Source organism: Echeneis naucrates, chromosome 1 (assembly GCF_900963305.1).
Source record: "Echeneis naucrates chromosome 1, fEcheNa1.1, whole genome shotgun sequence".
NCBI classification, from domain to species: domain Eukaryota; kingdom Metazoa; phylum Chordata; class Actinopteri; order Carangiformes; family Echeneidae; genus Echeneis; species Echeneis naucrates.
In genome coordinates, this window is record NC_042511.1 from 1,739,550 (window position 1) to 1,766,259 (window position 26,710).

Consider the following 26,710-nt stretch of genomic DNA (forward strand, 5'->3'; position numbering starts at 1 on the left):
ATATCATCCTCACTAAAAAGGCAAAACAAAGGAACTGATGAGTTTTATTTTCACTGTCTCCATAATCTCCTGACATCTGCCATGTTATTTGCTCAACAGACATCAGGAACCAGAGGAGGATCCAGCTGCATTGTACCAAACGGTCAAAAAAACTCACTGACATTTAGAGCAGTCAGTTTTTCTGCCGAATAAAACTTTATGGAGTCATTCATTCTCTCCAAAGGATGAAATGAAGATGATGAAACTGACTTTGATGATCCCAGGAGTCTAAAATCAGTGCAGATTGACACTTTTGGATTTTATGGACTTGTCTTGACAGCCACTGGATAAAATACTATTTATGTAAAAGCTTCTGACTTTGGGTATTCCCCACCTTTCATCCATCTGAAATATATTGGCATCTTGTATTCTCTATAATGCAATAAGAGATTTAAAAGCCTTAATCCACTTACATAAGAATTTTTATGACACATTATATCGCTCTTGTTCATTTCACATGTCCAAGAGTTTGTATGCTTGTAATTTATTTTTGTCATCAAATTCAGATAGAAAAATTGTTCGTATATGGTCTAATTGTAGTGTCATGTTGTTGCCAGCAGATGTAACAATTGTACTATGTTTTACTGAAAGAAAATCATGTGAAGTAGTTTCCTCTTACTTTTGTGTTTTTGTCCACCAAAATCTCAAAATGTGTCTTTTGTATGAAATGCTTACGCTTCACATGTCAGAGGGCGGCTCCATTTAAGGACTCAGTGGTGAAACAGTTTGGAAAGCAGTGACTTTAAACTGCCGGACTTCGGAAACTTCTACTCCAGCATGATCAGCATATATATATATAAAGTTTGTGTTCAATGGAGAATGAATGTAAAAAATGAAATGAAAAGATCCATCCATTCATTTTTATTTTTATTATTATTATTATTTTTTTCTGTTTATCTGAGGTTGGGTTGCAGTGCCAGCAGACGAAGCAAGGCGTTCCAGACATCCCTCTTCCACCCACTTCAGTCACTTGTAACCACACTGTCATTCTACAAAGCACATGTAGACTGACTGGTCAAACTCCCATGATCTCCACCACCACTCTTGCAAGGTTAAGGAACCGATCCACCGCTCCGAGGTTTGCTCCTTTCCAGCACTCTGAAGTCGGCTTTCTTTCAAATGACCAACGGTATCTCCAGTCAGCAGTTACTCTCCTTGACCGATCACAACCTGGATTGAATCCTGCTTCATGAGCCTTCCTTCCTCAAAGCCAAATGATAGTCCTCCTTCATAGCCTCATCAACCCCCCCACCCCCGACAGACACAGCAAAGGTACCACTTCCTCCTTTAATCAATGCATCTTTAACAGATTTTCAAATGAATCTGAAGTTTGAAATTTTAATTTATAGCAGTAATGTTGTTTTAGCTGTATGATTGTTGGGATCTTTGACCCTATGTAATTTACATACTTTTGTACGGTTGATAATCATATTTTTTTAAACTAATGAATCACATATTGTTTTAATATCTGATATTATACCTCTTACATGGTTTTATATGAAATATTTATACACATTATATTATAATCCTTGCCTTTTTATTATTGAATTAAAGAGATACACTGGGGTTGTGGACTTTGTGGTTTGTGTCTGTTCTCTTTCTCTTCCACAGAAAACAGGGACCATCAGCAACTGTTAGGGGCTGATCGCAGGAATGGAGCCAGATAACACGAAGAGCACTACACCCAAATACCTCATTCCCTTTGTGTAACCATAACATAAGCTGGACCAGGGAAAGAGAGAGCATCAGACTTCATGAACTGATGCTGTTGTCTGCTGGTCAGCGAAACATAGTCTGGTCCAGAGCTCTGTAAACTATCTCTTTTTTATAGTATATTTTACTGTTAGTATTCAAATAAAATATATGAAATTGATTTGGACGTCTCAGAATATCTTTCATCAAACAAATGTGCGAGTTCACTTTGGGAACTCAACAATATTAAAATAATTTCTGCTGTCTGTTGAGAAACCATAATTTCCTGATGCAACTAAAAAGGAAGTAAGTTTTTTTCTCTGTCATTTATCCTCCTAAAAGCAGAAGCTGGAGATAACGGACATCTTACTGCTTTGTGGTTTGTTTTATCATCTCTGAAGTCACACAGTGAGATGGAAAGAAGGGCTATGAGGCTGACGGCAGCAGTGTGTGGATTTTTTTTTGTGCTTCTCTCTATGCCAGGTAATATACATCTACACCAACACTGTCTGGGAGGAGACTATGAATGTACCTTTTTTTTTCTTGCAGGTTCACATACTGATTATTTAATTCCTCCTGTGCTCTGTGTTACAGCGATACACAGTAAGAATACCTGGACACTGACTTACTCTGCTACTCAGATCTGTGCTTTCAAAGGATCCACAGTGGAGATAAACTGCAACTACAGATACCCATCCAGGATAAATGGCCAACAGACTAAAGTTGAGCAAACAGTCTGGTTCACTAAAGGGAAGATTAAAGACCCTGTGGATCTGAAAACAGACTCTGATTATTCAGGTCGTGTTCAGTATGACTGTGGTCAGAACGACTGCACTCTGAGAATCACAGACCTGAGAGAGAGCGACTCAGCTGAGTACAAGTTCAGGTTCACCACAAACCAACCAGGAGGGAAATACACTGGATCACCTGGAGTCACTTTGTCTGTCAGAGGTAAATATATAAATATTCAAGATCAATGAAACAGGACTGAAATAATCTCAGCTCACCATTTGAACTTTTAGTTAATTATGTTTCCTTCTTTATAGAACCAGATCTACAGGTAAAGTTGAAGAACGATGGTAGTTTTTGGGGAACTCCGGAGTGTCACAGTAGCTGTCGTCTACCAGAACATCCTTCTTACATCTGGAACAAGAATGGACAGAAAACTGGGGACAACACAGTTTATTTTTCAGGCTCCTTTTCTCCTTCAGACAGCTTCTCCTGTGCTCTTAAAGGATATGAGGACTTCCCTTCTCCCTCAGTGTGTGAGTTTACTTCAGTCTAACACTCACAGAACTCCATCTGGTGGCTCATTCAACCTGCTGCACTGTGACATGACTGCATGTGTTTATCACATGAAGGACTCAGTTTGCTCTCTCTGGAGAAACAGTCTTTGGTATTCAACTCTATCAACTGTTGTCAGTAAGTTAACAACACAGAAACTCTGTTTAAGATGTTGTAACAGTTGTGTTTTATCTTTCAGGTTTCTCTGATCGATGCTACATAGTGAGTTACACAAAGAGAAGAATCTGCGTCCTCAAAGGCTCATCAGTGGACATTTCATGTTATTACGACAGTTATTATTCTAATGTTCAATCAAAATTCTGGTTCCGTCCTGATCGTGGTTCACACCCTGAGGACCTCAGTGAGGACACCCAGTACTCAGGACGTGTTGAGGTTCTTCATACAGACAGACGCTCCACTCTGAGGATCAGAGACCTGACAGAGACAGATTCAGCCCAGTATCGCTTCATATTCAGAACAAGAAACTTTGAATGGGGGAGTAGTTACCCTGGTACAACTCTGACTGTCACAGGTACAGATCAACACAAACACAGAGGAAAAGGTTTTTATCACTCTAACAGGGAACATTTAATGGAGTTGGTCATATTCTAACAGTCACAACACTCATAGTTAATAATTATGAAGCTAATACCACAGATAACTCTTGTTGTTTCCACACTCTGTGTTTCTCTTCATTTATCTCTCCAGGTAAATAACCTGAGAGCTATAAATGGTTTGGAAGTGAAGCATTTTACAGAATATGTGTCATTTAGAAACACTAAGAGGGAACATTATGATTGTTGTTGATATTTTAGTCATTCTATGATTATTATTATAAAGATTGTATAATAAGATTGAGGACTCTCTCCTGTATCCAGCTGTGCAGCTGCAGGTGATCAGAATAATAACAGTCCAACAGTCTTACACTGAGGCAGAGCTGAAGTGTCACAGCAGCTGCAGTCCAGCTGGTCGTCTTTCCTACGTCTGGTTCAGGAATGGAGGGAAAGTCACTAACAAGGAAAGTTCTTATGAAGGCCGGTTCGATCCAGGAGAGAAGATCTTTTGTGCTTTAGAAGGACACGAGGATTGCGGCTCTCCCCCAGTCTGTGAGTTTCTTCCACTGTGGATCTAAAAGGGAAAGAATCAGCCTCCTGTGCTTCTCCATCCAAAAGCTCTCCGCAGTGCTAGAAGTTCATATTACTCAGCACTCATAGAAGAAAACAAGAACAACCCCAGGTTTCTCTTCAGCACTGTAGTCAGGCTGACAGAGAGCCATAGCTCAGTTGAACCAGTGATCCCCTTAGCTCTAAGCAGTGAAGATTTTATGGACTTTTTTACAGATAAAATTCTCACGATCAGAGAAAGAATTTATCAGCTCTTGCCTGCGTTAAATAAAAATCTCCTACTGAATACAGCAACTCCTGAATCAGCTGCAACGCCTCTTTTACATCTGGAATCATTCTCACCTCTGAATCTCTCAGAGCTAGCTTCTATAGTTTCATCATCCAGACCGTCAACCTGTCTATTAGACCCAGTACCAACTAGCCTCTTTAAAGAGATCTTTTATTTAATTGAGCTGTTCATTCTAGATTTGATTAATCTGACTTTATTTCTGGGTTATGTACCTCAGGCACTTAAGACTGCGGTCATCAAACCCCAGCTTAAAAAGCCTAATCTTGATCCAGATGCTTTGGCAAACTATAGACCCATATCGAACCTTCCATTTATTTCTAAAATCATTGAGAAAGCTGTAGCAAAACAACTACACGAGCATCTGGATGGGAACAGTTTGTTTGAAGAGTTTCAGTCAGGATTTAGAGCCCATCATAGCACAGAAACAGCACTGGTTAAAGTCTCCAATGACATTCTAATGGCCTCAGACAATGGATCAGCCTCCATACTTCTCCTTCTAAATCTCAGTGCTGCACAACAGCTCCTCCTCATGTACTGTAGTCAGTCATGGAGTCCCGCAGGGTTCGGTACTTGGACCAATCCTCTTTACGCTTTATCTGCTTCCTCTAGGCAACATTATCAGGAAACACAGCATCAACTTCCACTGCTACGCAGACGATACTCAGCTGTACCTATCAATGAAGCCAAATAAAGTCACTCAGATAGTCAGACTGCAGGCATGTCTTGAAGACATAAAAGTCTGGATGACTGGAAATTTTTTACTTCTCAACTCTGACAAAACAGAAGTTATTGTACTCGGTCCTAAGCACCTCAGAAAAATACTATCTAATCATCTCATCAGTCTGGACGGCATCACTTTGGCTTCCAGCTCCACTGTAAGAAACCTTGGAGTAATTTTTGACCAGGACATGTCCTTTGTCCCTCACATACAACAAGTTAGTCGGGCAGCTTTCTTCCACCTGAGAAACATTAGGAAAATCAGAAACATCCTTTCTCAGGATGATGCAGAAAAACTAGTCCATGCATTTGTAACTTCTAGGCTGGACTACTGTAACTCATTACTATCTGGATGTCCAAACAAATCTCTAAAAGGCCTTCAGTTAATTCAGAACGCTGCTGCACGAATATTAACAGGAACTAGGAAAAGAGATCACATCTCTCCTGTGTTAGCTGCTCTTCATTGGCTGCCAGTAAAATATAGAGTAGAATTCAAAATCCTTCTTTTAACGTATAAAGCTCTTAATGGCCAAACTCCATCATATCTCAGAGAGCTCATAGTTCCTTACTGTCCTAGCAGGCCACTCTGCTCTCTAGATGGAGGTTTACTTGTGGTTCCCAGAGTCTCCAAGAGTAAATCTGGAGGCAGATCGTTCAGTTATCAGGCTCCTCTTCTATGGAACCAACTCCCAGCATCGGTCCGGGGGGCGGACTCTTTAGTAACTTTCAAGACCAGGCTTAAAACTTTCCTGTATGACAGAGCTTATAGTTAAAAAGTTAAAGTCCTCTACTCTTTAGCTATGCTGCTGTAGGCCGAGGCTGCTGGGGGAAGGACTGAGCTTCTCTCTGTCTCTCCCTGTCACCCTCTCTCCCCCTCTCTCTCTTTCTCTCTCCCTCCGTCTCGCTCGCTCTCCTTTCCTCCCCCCTTGCATGCACTGATAAGAACCATCCTTCTTAAAAAACTCAGTTTCACCCAGTTCTAAGCATTTATACTGCATTTACTAACCATGTTCTGCCAAAGTCTCTGTCTTTTCTCTCTCTCTCTCTCTCCCACTCTCAACCCAACCGGTCGAGGCAGATGGCCGCCCCCCCTGAGCCTGGTTCTGCTCGAGGTTTCTGCCTCTTAAAGGAAGTTTTTCCTCGCCACTGTTGCAAAGTGCTTGCTCATCGGGGGATCTGTTTAAATAAATTTATAAGTTTGGTCTAGACTTGCTTTATATGTAAATCTGATTTGATCTTTTTAACACACTGATGTTTTCTCCTCCAGATGTTCTGAAGGTGCCGTCTGTGTCAGTGAATCCTCCAGGTGAAATCATGGAGGGCAGTTTGGTGACTCTGACCTGTAGCAATGACACTAACTCAGCAGCTAACATCTCCTGGTACAAGGACAACCTGCCACTGTGGAACAGAGAAGCACAGCTTGTCTTCAGCTCTATCCGTTCCTCTGACTCTGGACAGTATCACTGCACAGCTGAGAATGAGCTGGGGAGGAGGACGTCTGGAAACATCTCCATTCATGTGGAATGTGAGTCAAAGCTTTTGGTGTGTTGGTCTTTTTCAGACAAATGTTTATTTTTTATCAATGAACTGGTGTTAAGTTGTCTCCAGATCCTCCAAAGAACATCTCTGTGTCAGTGAGTCCCTCTGCTGAGATGGTGGAGGGCAGTTCAGTGAATCTGAGCTGTAGCAGTGATGCTAACCCAGCAGCTAATATCACCTGGTACAAGGAGGGTGAAGACTCACCAAAAGCTTCAGGACAGATCTTCACCATCACTGACCTCAGACCTGAACACAGTGGGAATTATTACTGTGAGGTCCAGAACACAAGAGGACGTCGGCGCTCCACCTTATATCTGAATGTTAGAACAGGTGAGTTTCCTTTTCACACTTTCTGAGTTCATGCGGGGGATGTGACCTCTCAATTAAATTGGTAGTAATGTGTAGTAATAATAACAACCTGTCAGCAGCTGGTAGTGTTAATGTAATGTGACAGGACCTTTTTTGTGTTTGTGATTGGTTGATGCAAGTGCAGTTCAGGCTAAGCTAATTAGCTTAATAATAGGCCAAGCTAATTATCTCAAGTACAAATCGTATTACATCATAAAATACATTTTATTACTATTAGTTCTGATGGTTTGACTCTCCTATATGAAGTGTCATTTTATCACACCATGTAGCATCCTGGACGACAGCTGTGGTTGTTCCAGTGACTGTCATTCTCCTCTCTGTGTTTACATGGATGGGGTAAGCACTCTTCCTTTTAATCGTTACATCATTATAATGTTTTACAACCTGGATCCTGTTTTGAGTAAATGCAGGCACCAAAGTAATCGGCGACTGTTGTTGAAATGAAGCCACAAACTTGAGAAACATTGAAGGTGTCAGTGAAATCCATGTACGGCAGCAGCTCTGTCTGTGATGGATGTTTCCGATACACATTTCCAGATGTCTCGTGTGGCCAAACACATAAGACCTTCTACATTTTTGGTTTCACTTTTGAATCATTTCAGCAGTTTCTCAGAATTATGTGTTCTTCTCTTAACTGTGCAAAGCTGGAAGAAGAGGGCATCCAAACAAACACAGGAGTCCAGAGAGAGACCGGATGACAGGCAGCAGGTGAGGAACAGAAAGTAAAATGTGTACTCACATTTATTAATTTATTATAATTTATTTGTATTCATTTTTCTATTTTTTTGGGGGGGGGGTCAGTGACAAACATGTCCTCTCTGTCACACACTCCTTCCTTCAGTGTCTTCCTCTCATGTGTAACCTTTTAATGCATCCAACTGTAAACGAGACCAATCACTGTCTGTCTACTCGAGTAGGACCAGCAGGACGGGCTTCACTACGCCTCCATCACCTTCTCCAAGGACCAGCTCGATAGCCGCTGGTCCGACGTCAGTGCAGCTACAGGCAGAGGAGGACGGGGGGAGGAGGATGTTGTGTATGCGTCAGTGAAAATGAACCGTGGCGGTGCTTCCCTCGGGTGAGCAGCTCTTCTCACGGGACTGAAATCAGATTTTCATCACTCTTGTGTGTAATAACTTTTACCCTCTCTATCTTTCAATATCTATAATATCCTTCTCTTTTTTTTCCTGTCTCTCTCTTTCCAGAGACAGAAGTGAAGAGCCTGCAGAGGATGTTGCTCAACCTGTTCAAAGCACAATCAACCCACTGAACACAAAGGAAACCTCCCAGTCTGACATTTATCAGAATTTGAAGAGCTGGTAAATCCAAAACTGCATGAATACAACGTCAAACAACATAAATTATTTTGAATCTGTAAAATATTTATTAGATTTTTCAGACACCTATTGAATTCAATTGTACAGGCCCATTGTGGAGCATCTTAACATAATTTAAGTATGTTTTAACATTTAGAACCAGCCTTGTGTATATTTATATGTATATACTCTACATTGTATATGTTGCAGCATATTTTCACCAGCACTTTTCGTGTTAGTGAAAATATTTATATTTTTAAATCTTTATTGCGGTCTTAAAAATCAGTTAGCTGCTTCCTCTACTTCTTCTTTTGTCTTGCAGAAGCTCCCTTTAAGCGGCTGTACTTTCAGTTCTCTTTCTCCTTTGTTTAAAAATGCTCTTATAACAGAGTGTGATTAAAGTTAACATAAGCTCTTTGGGTATACAGTTGATCTTTGACATGGACACCTATGTCCTGCAGCTCTTGATAGTCAGTTCATTTGCAGCAGCTTCAAGCGTCCTGCATTTAACTTGCAGGTTGCTGGAGCACTCTGAAGGTGAAGGCCAGCGCTCCACCCAGGTGTCCTTCCCCAACATGTAGCTGAAGCTGACCAACACAGAGACAGAGGTGTGGTTATATATATATATATATTACATTAGAAAAGACAAATAGATTATCAATGTCTATACTTTTTTATTCGTACTGTGTCCTTTTTATCATCCTGCCACACTTCCCTTATTGTCAGTCTGACTATTTATTACTGTGGTTTGAAGGCTTCACCTCTGGGAATTCTAACCGCAGTAAAATATAGTTAAATTAGTCTCACGGATAGTTTAATGCAAATGTAAAATGTAAAATATCTGGCTAAACTGCTTTGCTAGAAGTCACAAATGATTCTAATAAAGTGGCCACATTTACCTGTTTGTTTCCTCATCAACGATCCACTTGTCAATTTCGGGGCCGATGATGAGGTACTCGGTGCCCAAAGTCAGGTTGATCCACTCTCTGCAGTTTCCGTGAGACATAAACAACCTCTTCTGGCCAACTCCAACTCCCGCCTCCTCACCTGGATGATGGAGAAAAAGACATTAAGACTTAAGAATTATGCTGCATGAATAAATCAGACAACTTGGATCTGTTCTGTCACAGAATGAGGAAGTGAAAGTGAGCCACAGATATTCAAAACACGCCATCTTTGCATGGCTGTCACCGAGACGGCTGAGGGATTAAAAAGATCTTATAAGTGCAAGATGTTAACTCACCCTCTTTTATGACACGCGTGATCTCCATCGTGTACTTGTCGTAGTAATTCTGCTCGACATTCAGCACCTTCACTTTGAAAACTGAAACGAAACAGCTATGAATTTAAACACACGGTCTTCAGCTTTGACTTTTTTTTTTTCCAAATGTAAGAGCTTGAATATAAAATTAGAACATGAATTTTAAAAAGGGGAACCTGATACAGATAGATTTTTGATGTGTAGTAATGAATAAGTTTGATCCTGCTTCGTACAGAAGCACATTTCAGTTCATAATTGTCTCTACCTTAACCTTTACCAACCTTATTTTTCTGCTCTGCATGTGATCAGTGAACCAGAGGTGATATAATGAAGAATGCAAAGTTGTAGGTGGAGTTTTTACTGGAATATTATGTAAACATATAACTGGAAAGCACCGATTGAAGGCTTGAGGCTCCATTTGACTGAATTTGTGTGTGCGTGTGCGTGCGTGCGTGTGTGTGTGTGTGTGTGTGTGGGGGGGGGGGGGTACCGTGGTGTAAGCTCTTGCAGGCAAACGTCTCTCTGTCTTTATTGATGAAGTTTTCACTGTCAGTTTTGGGGATGCAGCAGTCGCCTAGAGTCAGAGGAAGCATAACGTAAACTGAAAAGTTTGCACGCACGCACGCACGCACGCACGCACGCACGCACGCACGCACGCACGCACGCACAGACACGCACGCACACACACACCTACCTTGCGTGCAGCGGCAGACGTCGTTTCTGCAGATACGACTGAGGTCCTCGTAGTTCACGTTGGGGTTGTAGGTTCGAGTGCAGCGATGGTCTGATGGAGCCAGAGAACCAGAGAGAACACAATATTTAAAGCTGCGACACAGCGACACAGTGCAGAGGCAGGTGTGGTGAGCCGCGGCCTCCGGTCCCCACCTGGCGTGTAATACTCGTAGACGGTCACCGGCGACAGCTGCAGGAGGCCGACTTTGAAGCGCTGCTGAAGCCTGAACATCAAGATCTCTGGCTCTCTGTGGGACACCTGAACAGATGAGAAGAGAGACTGACGGTCCAATTCTTTGGAATGGGGAGGTCAGAAATGACAAGTTGGGAGAACCTTAACAATCCAAGATGGCTGCCATGGGCATCTTGGAAAGCTACAGTACAGAAATGCACTTCTGTCTCCAACGCAGCAGCAAGACGAAGCTGACTAGTTCGTACTGGAACGAGGTCAACTCGGGTGCAACGGCAATCCCAATCCAACATGAGACTACTGTGGAAAAATCTTTTATCGTAAATGGAGACAAAAGTGGGAAAAAAAAAGAGAAAAGGAGTTACCTTGAACAGGTGGATGATCAGAGAGCCTCTGTCACTCAGGTTATCAACCACCTGGAAGTTATTGATGTAGTGGTCCACCGAGTTTGACAACTGGATACCGAAACACACATGAAAACAAGAAGTCAGCCACCTTTTTCCGACCAGGAGCAGGTCACACAAACACTGAGGTGTGTTACCTTCTCCAGGTCCGAGTTCTCCGGGCTGAATCCAGAAGGCAGGCTGACGTCCAGGACCACCATCCTGACATCGTTGGCTCCTAAAGCTCTGTGGAGGAGAGAAGAAGAGTGCTGAGCAAAAGTACTGAACCAGCACAGAAACCTCCATCAAAAACGGCAACCCACCTCACTTTGATGGTCATCTGATAAAATTTCTCCACATCTGGTGTCGGCTTGTCTGTTTGTTGAAGGACCAAAACAAAGAATGAACTGTTTTATAAACATATCTTCATTTTTTTTTTCCTGCTCTGTTTGTTAACCAACACATGGAGGGAACTTTAGAATGACTTCCTTTAATGGAACAAGAGGAAAAGCCCTAAAAACAGGACTGGCTAATGACATTCCCATTTGTTACCTGTGGCCTCTTCGATGGTGACGTGGAGATCGAAGTGCTTGCATCGTTGTTTCTCGTCCACTTCATGCATTTGGTTGTAATAGGTCACGACCTGGAGATACAGACGTTATTAAAAACTGCTCAACTTTTAAACCTTTGGGCCGCACGGTTATGAGAATGTTCTCGTACCTCCAGTATTCCCTGTCCGCTCCCCTCAGCCTCAACCTCCAGATCTGCTTTGGCAGGCAACTACACAAAAACAGCAGCAGTTGGTGACACACGTCTGCATGAGTGCGCAGCTTCCTGACTCTGAACGTCCCCTTCGGTAACTCACCCGGGTGCTGCGGGAGACATAAGCCGAGTCGTGGCTGAAACGGATGCTTTCCTCCCTACGTCCCTTTATCCTGATGCGCACATCCAGGTTGATGTCCCTGGAAGGGGGTTTGTTTAGCATATACTCCGACAGCGCCTGGAGCACCACCATGGTGGACTGGGAGAGGAACCAGAAGGGAAACAAATCAAACATATCACCCCATTTTCCTCATTTATCAATTTATACATTTTGGTGCGTTCGTTCTGTTTTTAGCAGAATTCGTCTCAGTATTTACTTTCTGGTACAGTCTGATGAAAGTGAAGGGTCTTTGGGTGAGGGAGGCGGCGCCTTTAAGGCTCCAAGGCTGATTATCTAGGCCTGGAGGCTGTTTACATATTCCCCCTGTGCCTGCAATTCACGGGTTTAAGTACATTGCCCCCCTCCCCGACCCTGATGGACCAAGAAAAGGAAGGAAGTGTTGGTACCTGGGTGGAGCCGAAGCCACCTCCTCTACCTCTCTGTTTGTTCAGCCACTTGAACGGTGCCGCAGCTTGTTCCATGTGCCCCAACTTCACCAGCGCCAGCAGAGCGTAGCCCGTCGCCTCTAAGCTGAACAAGGTGTTGAGACGGTCAGGCCAGTGGGAGCCACCTGGGGGGACGGAGACAGAGCTCGCCATCAGTTCACTGTTTTTAATAAACTAAAGCGAAGAAAGAAAGCATCAGTAACTCTAAACACAAACAGAAGCAGTTTTCGTTGATACCTGGAGCTGCTGCTCTCAGTAACGCCTGAGTTGGGTCGTACGGTCGAGTCTCGCCCAGCAGAGCCAGAGCGTACGAAGCGATGGCCACCGTGTACGGCCTCCTGCCCGGCACCAGCAGCGACCTCTTCAGGTACTCTGCCGTCCTTCGGATAACAGCCTGTTACAGAAAAGCGTTTTAAAACATTTGGATTTAACTCCAGACTATAAAAACCGATGGGCGCCGTTATGAGGTTAAACAAAGTACACAAACATGGAACTCACCTCAACATCCGCCCCTGAACTCCCACAGCGGATATTGGCCTGCTTCGCCTCAGCGAGCGCAATGAGCACGAAGGCTGTCAAGGTCGTTTCAGGGTCATCACCCTTTAGGCCTCCCTGGAGATACACACGGGAAAGAGGGAGCTTTATTTAATTCATCCACAACATCCCGATGACTGTTGTATTCCTGTTTCTGTACATCACTGTTTCCTCCCCAAACACAACTCTGCTCCGCTGTGACGTAGTTTGTAGAGATATGCGGTAAACTCCAACTGCTCTGATAAACTAATCACATGGCAGCAGATAAAGACGCAGTGAAGACGACCTGCTGAAGTTCAAACTGCGATCTGGACAGGAAAGGGAGGGGACTGAAGTGATTTTCGATGGGCTGGTCTGAGTGTTTCAGAAACTGCTGAGGACAGTTTCTGCCTCATTTGGACGGACTGTTCAGAAACACCGTGAACACATTTGTATTGGGGCGGCGCTGTGCTCGTTATATTTTCATGCTCAGAGGGACTTCAGTTGTGTGTCACTCACAGTGATGGTCGTGCTGTAAACAGGGTTTTCCTCTATGAAGTTTCCCTGGCCAGCGCGGTGTTTGTTCTTCACCAGGTAGTTCAGGGGGTCACACACGTGCTTGTTGGTGATGCTGATGAAGGAGTCAGCCATGGAGTACACCTTCACCACATACGCTGTGACCCTGACATTTAGTGAAATACATACGTCTTAAGTTACTCTTCTCTGAGAGAGAAAATCTGGCACCACAAAAACGTGTTGTGTTTTTGGCAGTACCATGTGCTCCCTCCTTCCCCCTTGTAGGGCGGGTAGGATCCGTCCTTCCTTTGGTATTGCAGCTGGTTCTCATAGCCTCAAAAGAAAAACACCGACGTGAAGGCGACAGACTTTTTAACAAATATTCATTGTTTGTCTCGACAGCTGTGTATTCATCTGCTTTTCCATCCACTAACTCGAGGTTCATCCATTCACCCCCCATTTCCTTTTGTTTTGGTGCAGATGTCGATCCTCGTCTCTCACCTCTCTTGATGTATCCAATTGCCTCGTCCCTGCGCTGCACCCCCACCTTGGCCCAGTCGTAGGTTCGCTCCAGGTAGAGGGCGGCGATGAGCGGCAGAGTCATTCTGGCCACGTTCTGCTCCACACAGCCGCCGGGCATCTGGATCAGAGATGCCAGAGAGTCGTCGCTGATGGAGTTATCGATGCTGTCCGCCAAAACGTTGCCTGGAGATTGGAGAGATGGAATCAAGAATCAGTGTTTTTTCTTTTTCTTTACGACTCATCACAGCTCCACTGGCAACTGACCTCTGACGTTGATGATGGTCTCTGGTACGGACCTCGGCACGATGGAGTCCACTTCGATCTTGCCAATACGAACTATCTGTGTCCCTGTGATGGACAGATATGGAGCCACAAAGTAAATTCACTGAGCTAAAATCAACGACAACACCACTCATTTCACAAACAGTGATGATTACTAATGAGCTGTTCCCAGAGAGCTTCCAGCCTGCAGGATCTGTGAGCTTAAGAAAATGGCAAGGGTCGTTTGATTTAGGTCTTAAGACTTGGAACTAGAGACAGTAAACTATGAAAACGTGATGCGGTGGGTAGAGGCCCATTTCATTCTCACCTCTCTCCCTCCAATTTCCTGTCACTCTTCAAGTTGTTTTATCAAATGAAGCCAGAAAAAAAACTTAAAAAGGAAGTAGGAAAGTGTTTACTGAGCTAATAGATCAAGAGAGATGGTGACATTTTCCAATAGACTTCAGTACAATTTGACTTAAGTTGGCGCTCTGTTGAGTCTTCCTCACTAGAATCAGATTTTGGTCTGTGGCTTTGACCGAGGCTGAAAATGAATTACATGAATTTTCCTTTTTCTCTGATGCTGGACAGAGACGCGCTTCATTTACATGAAAAGTAAAAAAGATTTGAAACATAAAATCTGAACTGAGATGTGAAAATCTTACCTCCTGCAGCGGACGGATTCAACACCTCACTGAAAACTTTAGTCTTCTGCACTCCTTCCAGCTGTTTGAGTTCACAAACCAGTTGTTGTTATTTTTATTATGAATAAGCAGAACTTTGAATATTTTGGGGGATTTTTTTCAGGTTTGAAATCACAGAAATAAAACGACTGGCTGTCACTCACCACCACCCGTAGCGTCTTCTGAACGCGGTCGCTGCCAAATATGTCTCCTGCGAGCACCATCACCTCCAGGGGAAGTTTCCCCACCACCAACGGGACGATGGTGTACGGCACGGCGATGGAGGAGCTGGCCGGCACCACCACTTCCTGTGTGTGTCTGCCCTTGAAGGCAACGCTGCATATGTCTTGTGTCTTCATCAGCACCACCCTCACCTGAGCCACAACCAGCCACGACAGGTTAACAACTTCAGCACAACACACTGACATCACACTTGGTATCAGAAAGAGTCCGAGCCAGCTAGGAAGCATGTTAGCTTCTTTCAAAACAAGACGGCTTCTTGTTAATGTTGGATTTGCAGCAGTACTCAAACTTTTCTTTATTTGTGATTTCCTTTTTCTTTCCTCGTATTGAGTATCAGGTCGTTTGGTCCATTCATCTGTGGTGCTCAAGAACTTACTGACTCCGTCTGTCCTCCCCTCTGGACACCAGCACAGCTTTAAATCTGTAGTTTTGGGTTAAAATGTGTGCGCTCACTCATCGATGACTCACACGCAAGTTGGAGGCTCCGTAGTTCTGGATCACAGCTTTAATCTCCACCTGCTCGTTCCTTGCCACTGAATGTGGCAGCTTCAGGTCCACGAAGAAGGACTGAAATGATCTGATGTTGTACGGCTCAGCCACACAGAAACCTACAGATGTGGGGGGGGGGGGGTATTTATCTGAGAGTCAACCAGCTTGTTGGTTGACACATTTAGAGAGATTTAAGCATTTTTAAACCTGAATTTTGACCCATTTCAAGCCTCTTCCTCCTACCTGTTTTAGGTGATGCACTAATGGCCAAGATTCCCCACTCTGTGATGCTGTCAGGTAACGTGTTAACCACATTCTTTAATGCAAACCTGTGGATGAAATGTAAACATCTGTGTCATCAGCAGATACTGACACAGAGCAGCGCGGCTGAAGAACACTTCTGGCTCTGATGCATTGATCCATTCTGGATTTAATTGGGCCACAGTCTGGGATTAAACTGCAGTTTGAACGCACAAATCTGTAAAACATTAACTTTGGATAAACACTTTGAGCGCGAGCTCACACACACACTGTGCAGAAGGGACTAACAAATAATTTTTGTGTTTACTCAATTGATCCTGAGCTGCTTGTCAGGGAGTAAACTCAACCTGATGCAACAGACGTGTTGAAACTGCTGAGCGCTTTAATCCTCCTCCGCCAGCCACCTTGTTCCCTTTTTCAAAAATACTGACGGACTCATTTGTTTGGTCAGTTTTTGTTTTTAATTCTCGTGGACTTTGATGTTTCTGAAAATGAAGTTGGAGCTTTTGGCGAATTTCTCCTGATTAGTTGATGCTGACTGTGGATTTTGGGGTTACTGATTAACTGATTCATGATTTAAAAATCAATTCAGCTGATTAAAAAAAACAACAGCATGGTAGCCTGTTGAACCTCTGGATCCATAAGGGGAAACCTCTTTACTGTTTACTTGCCCCCTGTGGAGTTGGACCAAGGACTCAAACGAGCTGTGTCACAAACCTTCAGCAGAGGCAATTTAACAGTCAGTGTTTTTGACACAATCTTATTTTTATGAATTACTTTGTCAAGCTTGCAGCCCATTTAAATTTCCCATTGCCCACTTCTTCCACAGTATCAGTCCAATCTGCCATTCTAAGGCCCCCGGTTACTCATTTGGCTGTCGGCCATCTTGGTTTGTTTAACCATTTGGAGGAGCTGAGGCAGACTGAAGGTTGGATCTGACCTGCTCTGCACGCCATCCTGATCCTGTTCAATATTATGTCAATCATTTTCTAGCCACGCCCCCAATCGCAAGGCTTTATGGTCTAATTGCCCTAACAGTTTAAAAGTGATTGAGTGTATTTTTAAACAAGTCTTGAGGAAAATGTTTACTGAGCTAATAAATGAAGTAAGACGTAGCGCCATTTTCCCATAGACTTCAATAGAACCTGACTTTTAGAGGCAGACCAGCTTCCTTTGTTCTGATCCAGATCCCATCTACAGAGCAGATTCAGATCTTTGACTCACCCGTCTTCCTCCTGCTTGTTGGGCAGTTTAAATTCGTTCCACAGCCATGACTCGTAGAACTTGGACCGCAAGTACACGTCTTCCTCGTCTATGTACTCCCACTGGGGAGAGCCCAAGCCGGGCCTTCCTGGCATGCCAGCAAGGCCCGGCACGGCAACAGGGCCCGGCAAGCCCGGCATGGACATTGCTTCCGTCCTTAGGTTCATTTCTATTCTTCCGATGCCCCCTTGAGCCACAATACCCGGCGAATGAAATCGGCGATTTACTACGGAATGTGGTCTGTTGGAATAGATTCATATCAGATTGGTGGGGCTTTGATACCAGACACAATGATTCATTCTTCAGACCTTCTGAAACTTCTCCCAGACAATGAAAAAAAACAAAAAAACAAAAGAGAGAAACACTGAAACTAAGAACTAATCTAAAACTAAAGAAATTAAAAGAGAGACCTATTTAAACAAAAATAGATTGTAACTCTGTTAAAGGTTCCCTCAGTGGTGATGAATATTTACAGTGATTACATTTAGTGTTACTCACCAAGGCAGGTTGTTTGTATCCAAAAAGAGAAGAGAGAGAAAAGAAAAAATATCATGAAATATTTGAAAATATCAAAGTAAAACCTGGAACATCAATAATATTCACTTTTCTTATTTTATTTCTATCTTCAAAATCTTCGAAGCTTCTCTCTTTTTTACGTGATCAGGTTGTCATTCAGTACTTACAGTTTACATGAGGGTGCAATCGTGCAAATACATGTACAAAGGGCTCAGGTGTGGTGGTGGGTGGTGGGGTGGTGGGCCTGGCGGTGTCAAACACCTCGTCCCTGTAGACGGAGCAGCAGTGGCGGAAGGCCCTCATGCATTCCCAGCCCTCGGTGATGTAGAGCGAGCGGCGTGTGCAGGAGTACGACATGGGGATCTCCCTCAGGCCGTCTCTGCAGCAGCGACGCTGCAGCTCCTGCCTGTAGTGGCTCTCTGAGGACAGAAGGACCAATGAAAGGAATTACAGCAGGATCTAAGCGATTGCTGCTTTCCAAACCTCACAACTTCTTCTTCTTACTCAAACGACCGGACTCACCTAGCTTAGCTTTACGCTGCAGCAGTTCAGCAGAGCGCCGACTTCTGATGCTGCCTGGACACTGCAGGGCTGATGAGGTGTTGGCGTACATAATATTTGGAACACAGATAATTACAACAGCTTCGTTTTTACTTATTCCTTCAATCTGAGCGGGCCAGTTCAACGACTTTATTATAATATTTAATAAATGAAATATGGTTGTTAGACTGTATCAGATTTACTTTGTCTGAGGTTTGTTTTGAAGCCAGCACTGGAGACGTAGAGGAGTCCGGCATCTGTGAACACCGAGCCAGCCTCGCTCCCTGCTCCATGGGTGCAGCCGAAGTCTCCCTGCTCCACCACGTCCCAAAGCTGAGATTTCATTTATGAGTACATGACACACCAGGGAGGTTAAATATGCATGCCGTCTTTTTTGAATATAATAATAGAAGAGATGTTGACACTTTAGCTCGTTACAAAAGCTGAGTCAGCATTAACTATCTAAGGTTTATACAGTGCTCACCCTAAAACTGATCCACACACCCAAACGCACCTTATTCTGCGTGAGTCTGTCCTTGTTAAGCAGGTAGATGGAGTTGTCCACAGCCACCAGGCTGACCTTTGACCCTGGGTCACCTCTGACCTGAAAATTAAAGCCTTCGCCAGGCCTGTAGTGCTGGACTGAGTCGGTCCCCGGCCCAACTTTCAGCTACGAGACAGAGAAATGAAAAAAGATTGAGGACACGAATGCACAACTAAGAAAGAAACAGTGAGAAGCCATGATGTTTTTTGTTTACTGCAGATTTGGAAGAAACGATTTCAGTCCGACTGTGCGTGACGACTCGATATGAAGTCAGGGACTGCACAAACTCACCCCTCCCACACAGGAGTCCTCCACATCCACCCAGATGGAGTCGGACACCACCTCCTCCATTCCCGCCCATGGGATGCTGTAAAACGCCACAAAACGGAAGGACGGCATCATCTCCCCGGTGACCGTCAGGGGAACGCTGGTGACCACGTGGTCGGCCACGTCCACGCGTTTGGCGAGGATGATCTGGCCCTTACTGACCACCTGAGAGAGTCCAGAGAGTTCAGGGGAGGAAGTTACGGTTCTGCTCAGGTGTGTGTCGGAGGTGTGATCAGGTTGGCTTGTCTCACCAGGTAGGTGATTTTGGTGATAAAACTTCTGTACGTCAGGTCTGCAGCTTTGATGGTCAACTTCAGGGACAGTCCGCCTCCTAAGGTCACTCGGTCGCTCCCTAAGGAGATGTACAGGTAGTTCTGTTTGTGCTGGTTAAAGGGCTTGTAGGCCTGGATGGTCATCTGATGTCTGGCCTGCTGATCCGGCCTCAGACCGGCCTGAGTGGTCTCTGCCTGTGAAACAAATCAACAAACAAGTTCTCATGACCCGAAGCCTTTTTCGAACACCGACCAGGCCCTCAGAAGATCAACACACCTAAAACATTAACACAATATAAAACACTGTCTATTTGTTGCAGCAGAGCAGTCTTGAATATCGATGCCCTTTTGGGCTTGAATATAACTCAACAAGCTTCTTTGGTGTATTTTCTTTCCTTTTTTTTTTCTAATCTGGGGAGTTTCTGAAGAGAAACTTTCTACAGAAAGGTGAAGGGGAGAAAAGTGAGGCCGACAGTAGAAAGAAGGAAAAGTGCCGTCAGACTCACGATGATGGTCTGTTGGTTTCCGTTGTCGGGCATGTTGATGATGGCAGTGGTGGAGCCATGGCTGACGACCAGCAGAGAGTCCAGCAGGTTCACCTTGACCGGGACCTCCTGGGCCGGCGACCCGTCGTGGTGTGTCACCTGGACCTGGACACAGCAGTCTTTCAGTCACTGATCCAACATCACGAGGATCCCACCAAAAACGCAGACTTACCCTCAGGTCGAACGGCAGGCCTGGCTTGAAGTACTTCGGCGTGTCTTTGAAGGAGATCACATAAGGTGACGCCACGATTTTAATCCCCCTTTTTTCAGCTTCAACCAGATCGCCGCCTGTAAAGGCCAAAGAAAAGGAAACAACCAACTAATAACTCAGAGGTTTCATCTCATATTTCAGCTTTACATACTTATGAATATAAGCTCATCACAGTTCTAATTTTTAAAAATTCTGTTTGTGTTTTGTGATTTTAAGGCAGCGTGTCATTATTTGAGTCATCGTCTGCAAGCCAGGAGAGTTTCCTCAAATCAGAATGAAAGAAAAGTTACCCTCGAACAAAACAAACAATCCAAACAGAAAAATCTATATTTAATAAATAACACTTGAACTTTTCCCCATCAGAAGCAACATGTCCTTCATTTCCCCAAGTTGTGACACAGAGGAGGAAAGTAAATACAGGACACAAACTCTGGCCTCATTACAACATTTTAGAAAGTTTGGTCTTTTTAGTTGGTGCAAACAAGACGAGACAGACTGAACAAACACAGCAGACATCACCGCTGTATCACTCTAACGTTTCTGTTTGGCTGCTCTGTTTGTGTCACTGTAAGAAAAGAGGCCGTTCATCCTCCTGATGGACTTTATTGACGGGGAATTTTTTCATGGCTCACCTGACTCGGTCACCACTGAGGCCTTGACGTACACAGAGTTGCCCACCAACACGGACGTGTCAGGGAAGGCACTCTTCAACTCCTCGATGCTCAGCGTGGCGACTCCTCCGCTCAGCTGCAGGGAAACAAGATTCAACAGCATTTTACAAAACATCAGACAGACATAAAGGCCGTTGCTAAATGAGCTAAAGGAGCCATAGAGAGCTTCGGCCATCTTGTGTTTGGAAGACAGGTGGTGAGCAGCGACAGCATGCTGAAGGCTCATCCTCCAGCAACAGAAGTAGCAGCAGGATATCTGGGAAACTAGAATTTTAGGGCTAACCAAAGAATGTCCGCTACAGAAACTTAAACCAGGGGATGATGGGAAATGCAACCACAGCAATATTCGCTTGACTCCAAAAATGGAGAGAATGAAGCTCAACGCCGAAGCGAAAACAACACAGCAGCTGACATTCTGTGTTAATGTGGCGGGGGGGGGAGACTTACGTCTGTCACCCGCTTCATTGTCGGGAGCCTCGCCCTCTCGTTGTTTATCTGCACTCCAAACAGCACGTAGGCCGTCCCCTTTACCGGCTTCCCATACAGGTACCTGCAGCACAGTTCAATTCGTTAACGGGTTTAAAGCTCCAACATCAGGGACCTTTTTGGGGGGTTTCTGAAAGCAGGCGGTTAGACATGATGATGGTCACTGCTGTGAAGGTCTGACCTGGCCTCCACCTCGACCTCCAGCTGGCTGTCTTCCAGGCTGATGGAGGTTTTCCTCGGAATCAACGTAACATTGAAGGCGGGAAGCACTGAGGCAAAAAGGACGAGAAAGTAATCACACAGAGAGCCGTTCAGGGCTGAGCCTGACAAAATGCCTGATACAATGAGAGGATTCACTTCACTTACCGAACTTCTTCACCTGGAACTGAGTGCTGAAGGTGTTCTGCTGCCAGTTGTCAAACTTCGCCGTCACCTTCCACGTTCCTTCACTGGCAGAGAGTTCCAGAGAGTGAATCAAACACAGACTTTTTTTCAGTCCTGTAACATTGAACTGCACCTAAAGATCAAGATAGAAGCTGTGCAGCTGAATTTAAAAAGTAAAATAAAATAAAGATCTTACTTGGCGAATTCAGACAGAGTAAATATATCGGAATAGATGGCGTCCACAGCTCTGTACCGTAGCAGCTGTTTAACCACCAAGCCCTCCGAATTCTGCAACACACACCAAACCCAGAAATAAAGATTTTTTTATGCCACTGATATTCCAGAAAAACCAAAAACCTTTCCTTTTTTTTGCGTTAAGGTCAGTAGGATGTTTTATTAATTTTGGCTGAGCAGTTTTGTTCTTTTTGACCAAAAGTCTAAAACAGTGACACAAAAGCACACACAGTTTATAAAAGTATAAGTATGAATAGTGAAGAGCCCTGAACCTGCTTTTTATCACTAACTTTATTAGCTTCGTAACATTTCCTTAATGAGTTTATTTATAGTTTTAAACCTTCAGTACAATGCTAATTGATGAATGTTTCCTTTTAAAATTTAGACTGACGACGCCAAAGGACAAACTTTTAAGATTTGGATGTTTCTTCACCTCAGAGGCATTTTTAAATGGATAAGATTATTTGACTAATCATTTATTTTGTTCACCTGGACTTCTATAGTGATGGATTCGTCAATGGCCTTGAAGTACGGCGAGGACACGAAGGTTCTGAAGTGAACTGGAGAGAGAGACGACAAATTTAAGTGGAAGTTTCTGTGAGGTCGAAACACTTGAGGTTTATTTTAAAATAATTGACTGTCCAGCTGCTTGCTGTTGTTAATGAAGTCCCCACTCCTCACCGATGTTTCCGGGGTTATAGACGGGTTTGTCCGTCTGGATGAAGATGTATCCGGTCTGAAGGGACACCATTATCATCCTCTCCTCGATGTGGAAGCCCTGAAAGTTCACTTTCAGATACACATAATTGTCCTTTTTCTCTTCGTGATCAAAATGACTTGAGGAAAGCTGGAAAAAAAGGAGCAGAGAAACACAAAGACAGTCAGCTGTCTGTCACAATAAACCCTGATCATCCTGGACATGTCAGTCAGAGCTCCTAGATTTGATCCAGAGTCCTCCGGCGAGTCACCTTTATGGGCTTGAGGGTGTAGAAGCTGTTGCCTGAATTGAGAGTGACGGAGTCCTGGAGGAGCGTGATGGACTTCCTGTAGTCCTGGATGGTGATTTGGACCAGGACCGGACTGGACATGTCGTCGGCCTGCAGGTAAAGGTTCACCTCGGTGTTGGTCCTCATCAGGTCTGGAGCCAACACAGTGAACCTGCATGAGATACATTATTATACGTGACATAGTCTGAAGATGTGCAGACCAACCAAACAATATTTACTTTCTAAGAAATACTAAAACTAAAATACAATAGTGAAAAAAAATAAATAAATAAAAAATCAACATCTATTAGTTAAAAGTTTCAGACTTTTCATCATTTCTGACCCTGAAAACTTTTAAAATAAAATGTGCGTTGAAGGGAAACAAAAGTTACTAAGAACTGATGAGTAACAACAAACAACAAAGACAAAGCAAAGCTGTTAACATTAATAATAATAACTAGAAAATTCCAGGGAAATTTTGAAGTGCCCGTCGTCCGTCGCCCGTCGTTCGTTGCCCGTCGCCCGTCGCCCCTCGCCTGGACGAGCAACCCGCGTACCGTCATGCTGTCGAAAGCCTTCCTGCTGAAATTTCCGTTCGGAGAACCGATTGAGCTCGATTCAATGAGCCTGTCTTTATATCTGTCTCTTTGTATGTCTGTGTATATGTTTGAGTGCGTGTCTATATCTGTCTCAGTGTATGTCTGTGTAAATGTGTGAGTGCATCTGTATATCTATCTCTGTGTGTGTCTGTGAATATGTGTGAGTGCATCTGTATATCAGTCTCTATTTATGTCTGTGTATATGTGTGAGTGCGACTGTATATCTGTCTCTGTGTATGTCTGTGTATATGTGTGTGTGCGTCTGTATATCGGTCTCTGTTTGCATCTGTGTACATGTGTGAGTGCGTCTGGATATCTATCTGTGTCTACATCTCTATATCTCTGTGTGTCTTTGAGAAGAAATCATTCAAAGTGATGGCCATAGGCCACAGACAGAGTGAGATGAGACCAGCATGACAATTGATCTGTGATTGCGGAATAAGCGTAGGAGCTATCATAAAGCCTTTTGTCACAAACAGAGGTCAAAGTCTCGTGACCTTTTTAAACTTTGAACGGAGTTTCTGTGACAAAGCATGACGAAGCAGTGAGGCTCCAAAGTGGGGTGGGTTTGATCCACAGACCTGATCTGTATATCTGTCTCTTTGTATGTCTGTGTAAATGTGTGAGTGCGTCTGTATATCTGTCTCTGTGTATGTCTGTGTAAATGTGTGAGTGCGTCTGTATATCTGTCTCTGTGTGTGTCTGTGTACATGTGTGAGTGCGTCTGTATATCTCTCTGTGTGTACATCTCTATATCTCTGTGTGTCTTTGAGAAGACATCATTCAAAGTGATGGCCATAGGCCACAGACAGAGTGAGATGAGACCAGCATAACAATTGATCTGTGATTGCGTAGGAAGCGTAGGAGCTATCATAAAGCCTTTCGTCACAAATAGAGGTCAAAGTCTTGTGACCTTTTTAAACTTTGAACGGCGTTTCTGTGACAAAGTGTGACGAAGCAGTGAGGCTCCAAAGTGAAGTGGGTTTGATCCACAGACCTGAGCTGAGAGAGATGCGGTCGTCACGGTGATTTGAGAATTCGTTCGGGTCAGAGCTCAGACTCTCCCGAAAACGCTCCGAAAAGTGGATTTTGACCACGTCCCGAACTACTTCGAATTGCGAGCAAACCGTAGCTCCGGTCCGAAAAACGAAAACACCGTGAAAGACAGAAGAGTCTGGGGATTCTGACAGTCTTATTTGAAAGGAAAACTCCTTAAAATGAGCGTGTAGGGACAGTACAAAGACAGAGTGAAATTTTTTTTCGTGAAACCTTGATTTGCATTGCAGTCAATTGGGCCAAAACCAGGTGTTGCTGACGCTCTGAGCCCTCCAGTTTAAATTTGGTGAGGAGTAGAGTTGTAAAAATTTGATTTTCTGAATCCCAAGACCTGTGTCTACGTTTTGACAAAAAATCTTTTGTCTCCCTTTCACGGTTTGGCCGTGAGCTCGAGTTAAGCATGAAAATGTCGGTTACTTTTTCACAGTGCTCTCACTCTACTTAACGAGCGGTTACACTCTAACTTTGAGGAAAAAGTGATTCGGACTGCTCCTTTGAGAGCTCGTAGTTTGAAAAGTATACTGTTTAGGAGAAAAAGGTTTGATTTTGTGGAAAGAGCACAAGATTTCCTCCGTTTTAAAGTTTGAATGATATTTTTAGGTGCACGTATGACTGAGCTATGCGGATGAGAAAATAGGTGAATTTTTGAGGCGATTTTTCGTCGTCTCCCATGCATTCTCTATGGAAAATTTCGGCTGGTTTTTTGGGAATAACTTTGGGAAAAATCGGAATATCGACTACCCAGAACTCAGCACGCTATTCCCGATCGAGCCGCACGTTTTGATATATATATTGTTGGGCTTCGTCCAGCGGTACGACCCGCATTAGCTGCCGAAAATGTGACGGAATAATAATAATATTAAGAAGAATAATAATAAGTATGGAGAAGATTAAGTAGTGCCTCGTGCTTATAGCCCGTGGCACTAAATAATAAAAAGGGGAACTGTACCTCGGCGCGTCGCTAACTGTGTTCTGGATCTCTTCTATCCTGCAAGTCAACAAAACAGAAAGTGATACAAATGAAAGCAAAGATTAAATAAACAGCTTGTGCCATTAAAGTATGATAACTATTTAGTGGTTGGATATGAATGTGATTAATTAACCCACAAAAACAAAACTGTTAGTTTGGTTAGATTTTAAAAAGCTTGTAATAATAAATGGATTTAATCTGTTGACACGATAAAAGTTGAAATGAGCCATTAGATTCAATGTAGTGGATGCTTTGATTCTATTTCAGAATTAAACATTATTTTGAATGATTTTTCTTATTTAATATGACCACACAGATCATTTGTATACAATATTTACTATATTTACTCATATCAGGTTTGTTTACTTACATTTCAACATCCAAGAACTCGTCTAGTGTTATAAATCTGGAGGCAGATTCAGGAACAATTTGAATTGTCAGACTTATTGCATATTATATTATTGCTCTGCACGCGCGCACACACACACACACTTACTTGTCTCTCCATAAGTCCCTGTAAAGAAAGCAGCTTCATCAGTAAACAGAAGGGCTGATAAATAATCAGAGTGAAGTGATGAAGTTTTGTTTTTTTTACCTGCCATAAAATGCTGGAAACTCTAATATGTCAGCTCTGCAGAGAGGAAGGACGAGTAAAAAGGTGTGCAGCGTCCACAGACCCATCCTGACTGACTGGGAATCTGAGTGGACTGTGACCACCAGAGAGATTTTCAGTGACTATATCAGCCTCCAACCTCCTGCCCCCTGATCAATAAAACACAGAGTTCAATATCTCACTTTTTTCACAATCATCAGTATCACCCTCACTGTCAATGAGACCACACTGTGAGAGATTTTTAAGATTATTAATTATTAATTATCCACAGGTCTTCTAAGCCTTCACAGCCGTCAGCAAAAGGATTCACCAAAAATGAGGAATGTCACAAAATGACCATTTCATTTTAGGGTTAAAAAATTAATTAGCATAAACTGTTTAAACAGCATGTTGCTTTACATTTTGTGAAGGAACACTTGGACATTAACACTCTGAAAGCAGATGATTAGCAATCATGAGGCTCCTCTGTACAAATAAAACACAAACATTATTGTTTAGTCATATTTTTCATTGAAAGAAACAATCCCTTAAAAACAAAGTCAAGCTGAACCACTCCTGTGAGGATATTAACACAAACCAAAACTGAAGTGTTTTGTCCTGATTTGTGATAAATGTCTCCCCCTGTTGGCCATCTAAGGCAGATCTGTGAAACCTGAAGGAGGGCTGATCCTCCTTTCTGAGGGTTCGGTCGTGTTTCCTGTT

At 43.5% G+C, this 26,710-nt stretch overlaps 2 protein-coding genes across 2 annotated transcripts; one reads left to right on the forward strand and one right to left on the reverse strand.

Moving 5' to 3' along the window:
- Window positions 1-173: 173 nt before the first annotated feature.
- On the forward strand, window positions 174-9,207 carry LOC115041379 (sialoadhesin-like). The gene is made up of 11 exons (XM_029498789.1): window positions 174-2,214; window positions 2,326-2,682; window positions 2,778-2,996; window positions 3,215-3,547; window positions 3,894-4,121; window positions 6,413-6,670; window positions 6,754-7,014; window positions 7,323-7,389; window positions 7,698-7,761; window positions 7,971-8,131; window positions 8,259-9,207. Exons 1-11 carry the CDS (start codon window positions 2,145-2,147, stop codon window positions 8,374-8,376), a joined length of 2,136 nt encoding a protein of 711 aa, XP_029354649.1. The 5' UTR covers window positions 174-2,144; the 3' UTR covers window positions 8,377-9,207.
- Window positions 8,434-26,102, reverse strand: LOC115042502 (complement C3-like). Its single transcript, XM_029500805.1, has 43 exons — window positions 25,991-26,102; window positions 25,892-25,909; window positions 25,375-25,413; window positions 22,753-22,942; window positions 22,466-22,631; window positions 22,274-22,344; window positions 21,747-21,838; window positions 21,533-21,615; window positions 21,348-21,435; window positions 21,128-21,230; window positions 20,642-20,756; window positions 19,971-20,086; window positions 19,760-19,903; window positions 19,233-19,448; window positions 18,946-19,146; window positions 18,625-18,780; window positions 18,314-18,443; window positions 18,093-18,161; window positions 17,738-17,989; window positions 17,016-17,280; window positions 15,774-15,859; window positions 15,510-15,649; window positions 14,963-15,172; window positions 14,781-14,841; window positions 14,119-14,202; window positions 13,834-14,037; window positions 13,591-13,666; window positions 13,336-13,498; window positions 12,802-12,915; window positions 12,541-12,697; window positions 12,265-12,428; window positions 11,801-11,956; window positions 11,656-11,715; window positions 11,488-11,578; window positions 11,259-11,310; window positions 11,094-11,181; window positions 10,918-11,007; window positions 10,516-10,621; window positions 10,325-10,414; window positions 10,121-10,204; window positions 9,613-9,693; window positions 9,269-9,416; window positions 8,434-8,956 (listed from the first exon to the last, which is right to left on the reverse strand). The coding sequence occupies exons 1-43, from the start codon at window positions 26,074-26,076 to the stop codon at window positions 8,818-8,820; spliced, it is 5,244 nt and encodes a 1,747-aa protein (XP_029356665.1). The 5' UTR covers window positions 26,077-26,102; the 3' UTR covers window positions 8,434-8,817.
- Window positions 26,103-26,710: the final 608 nt, after the last annotated feature.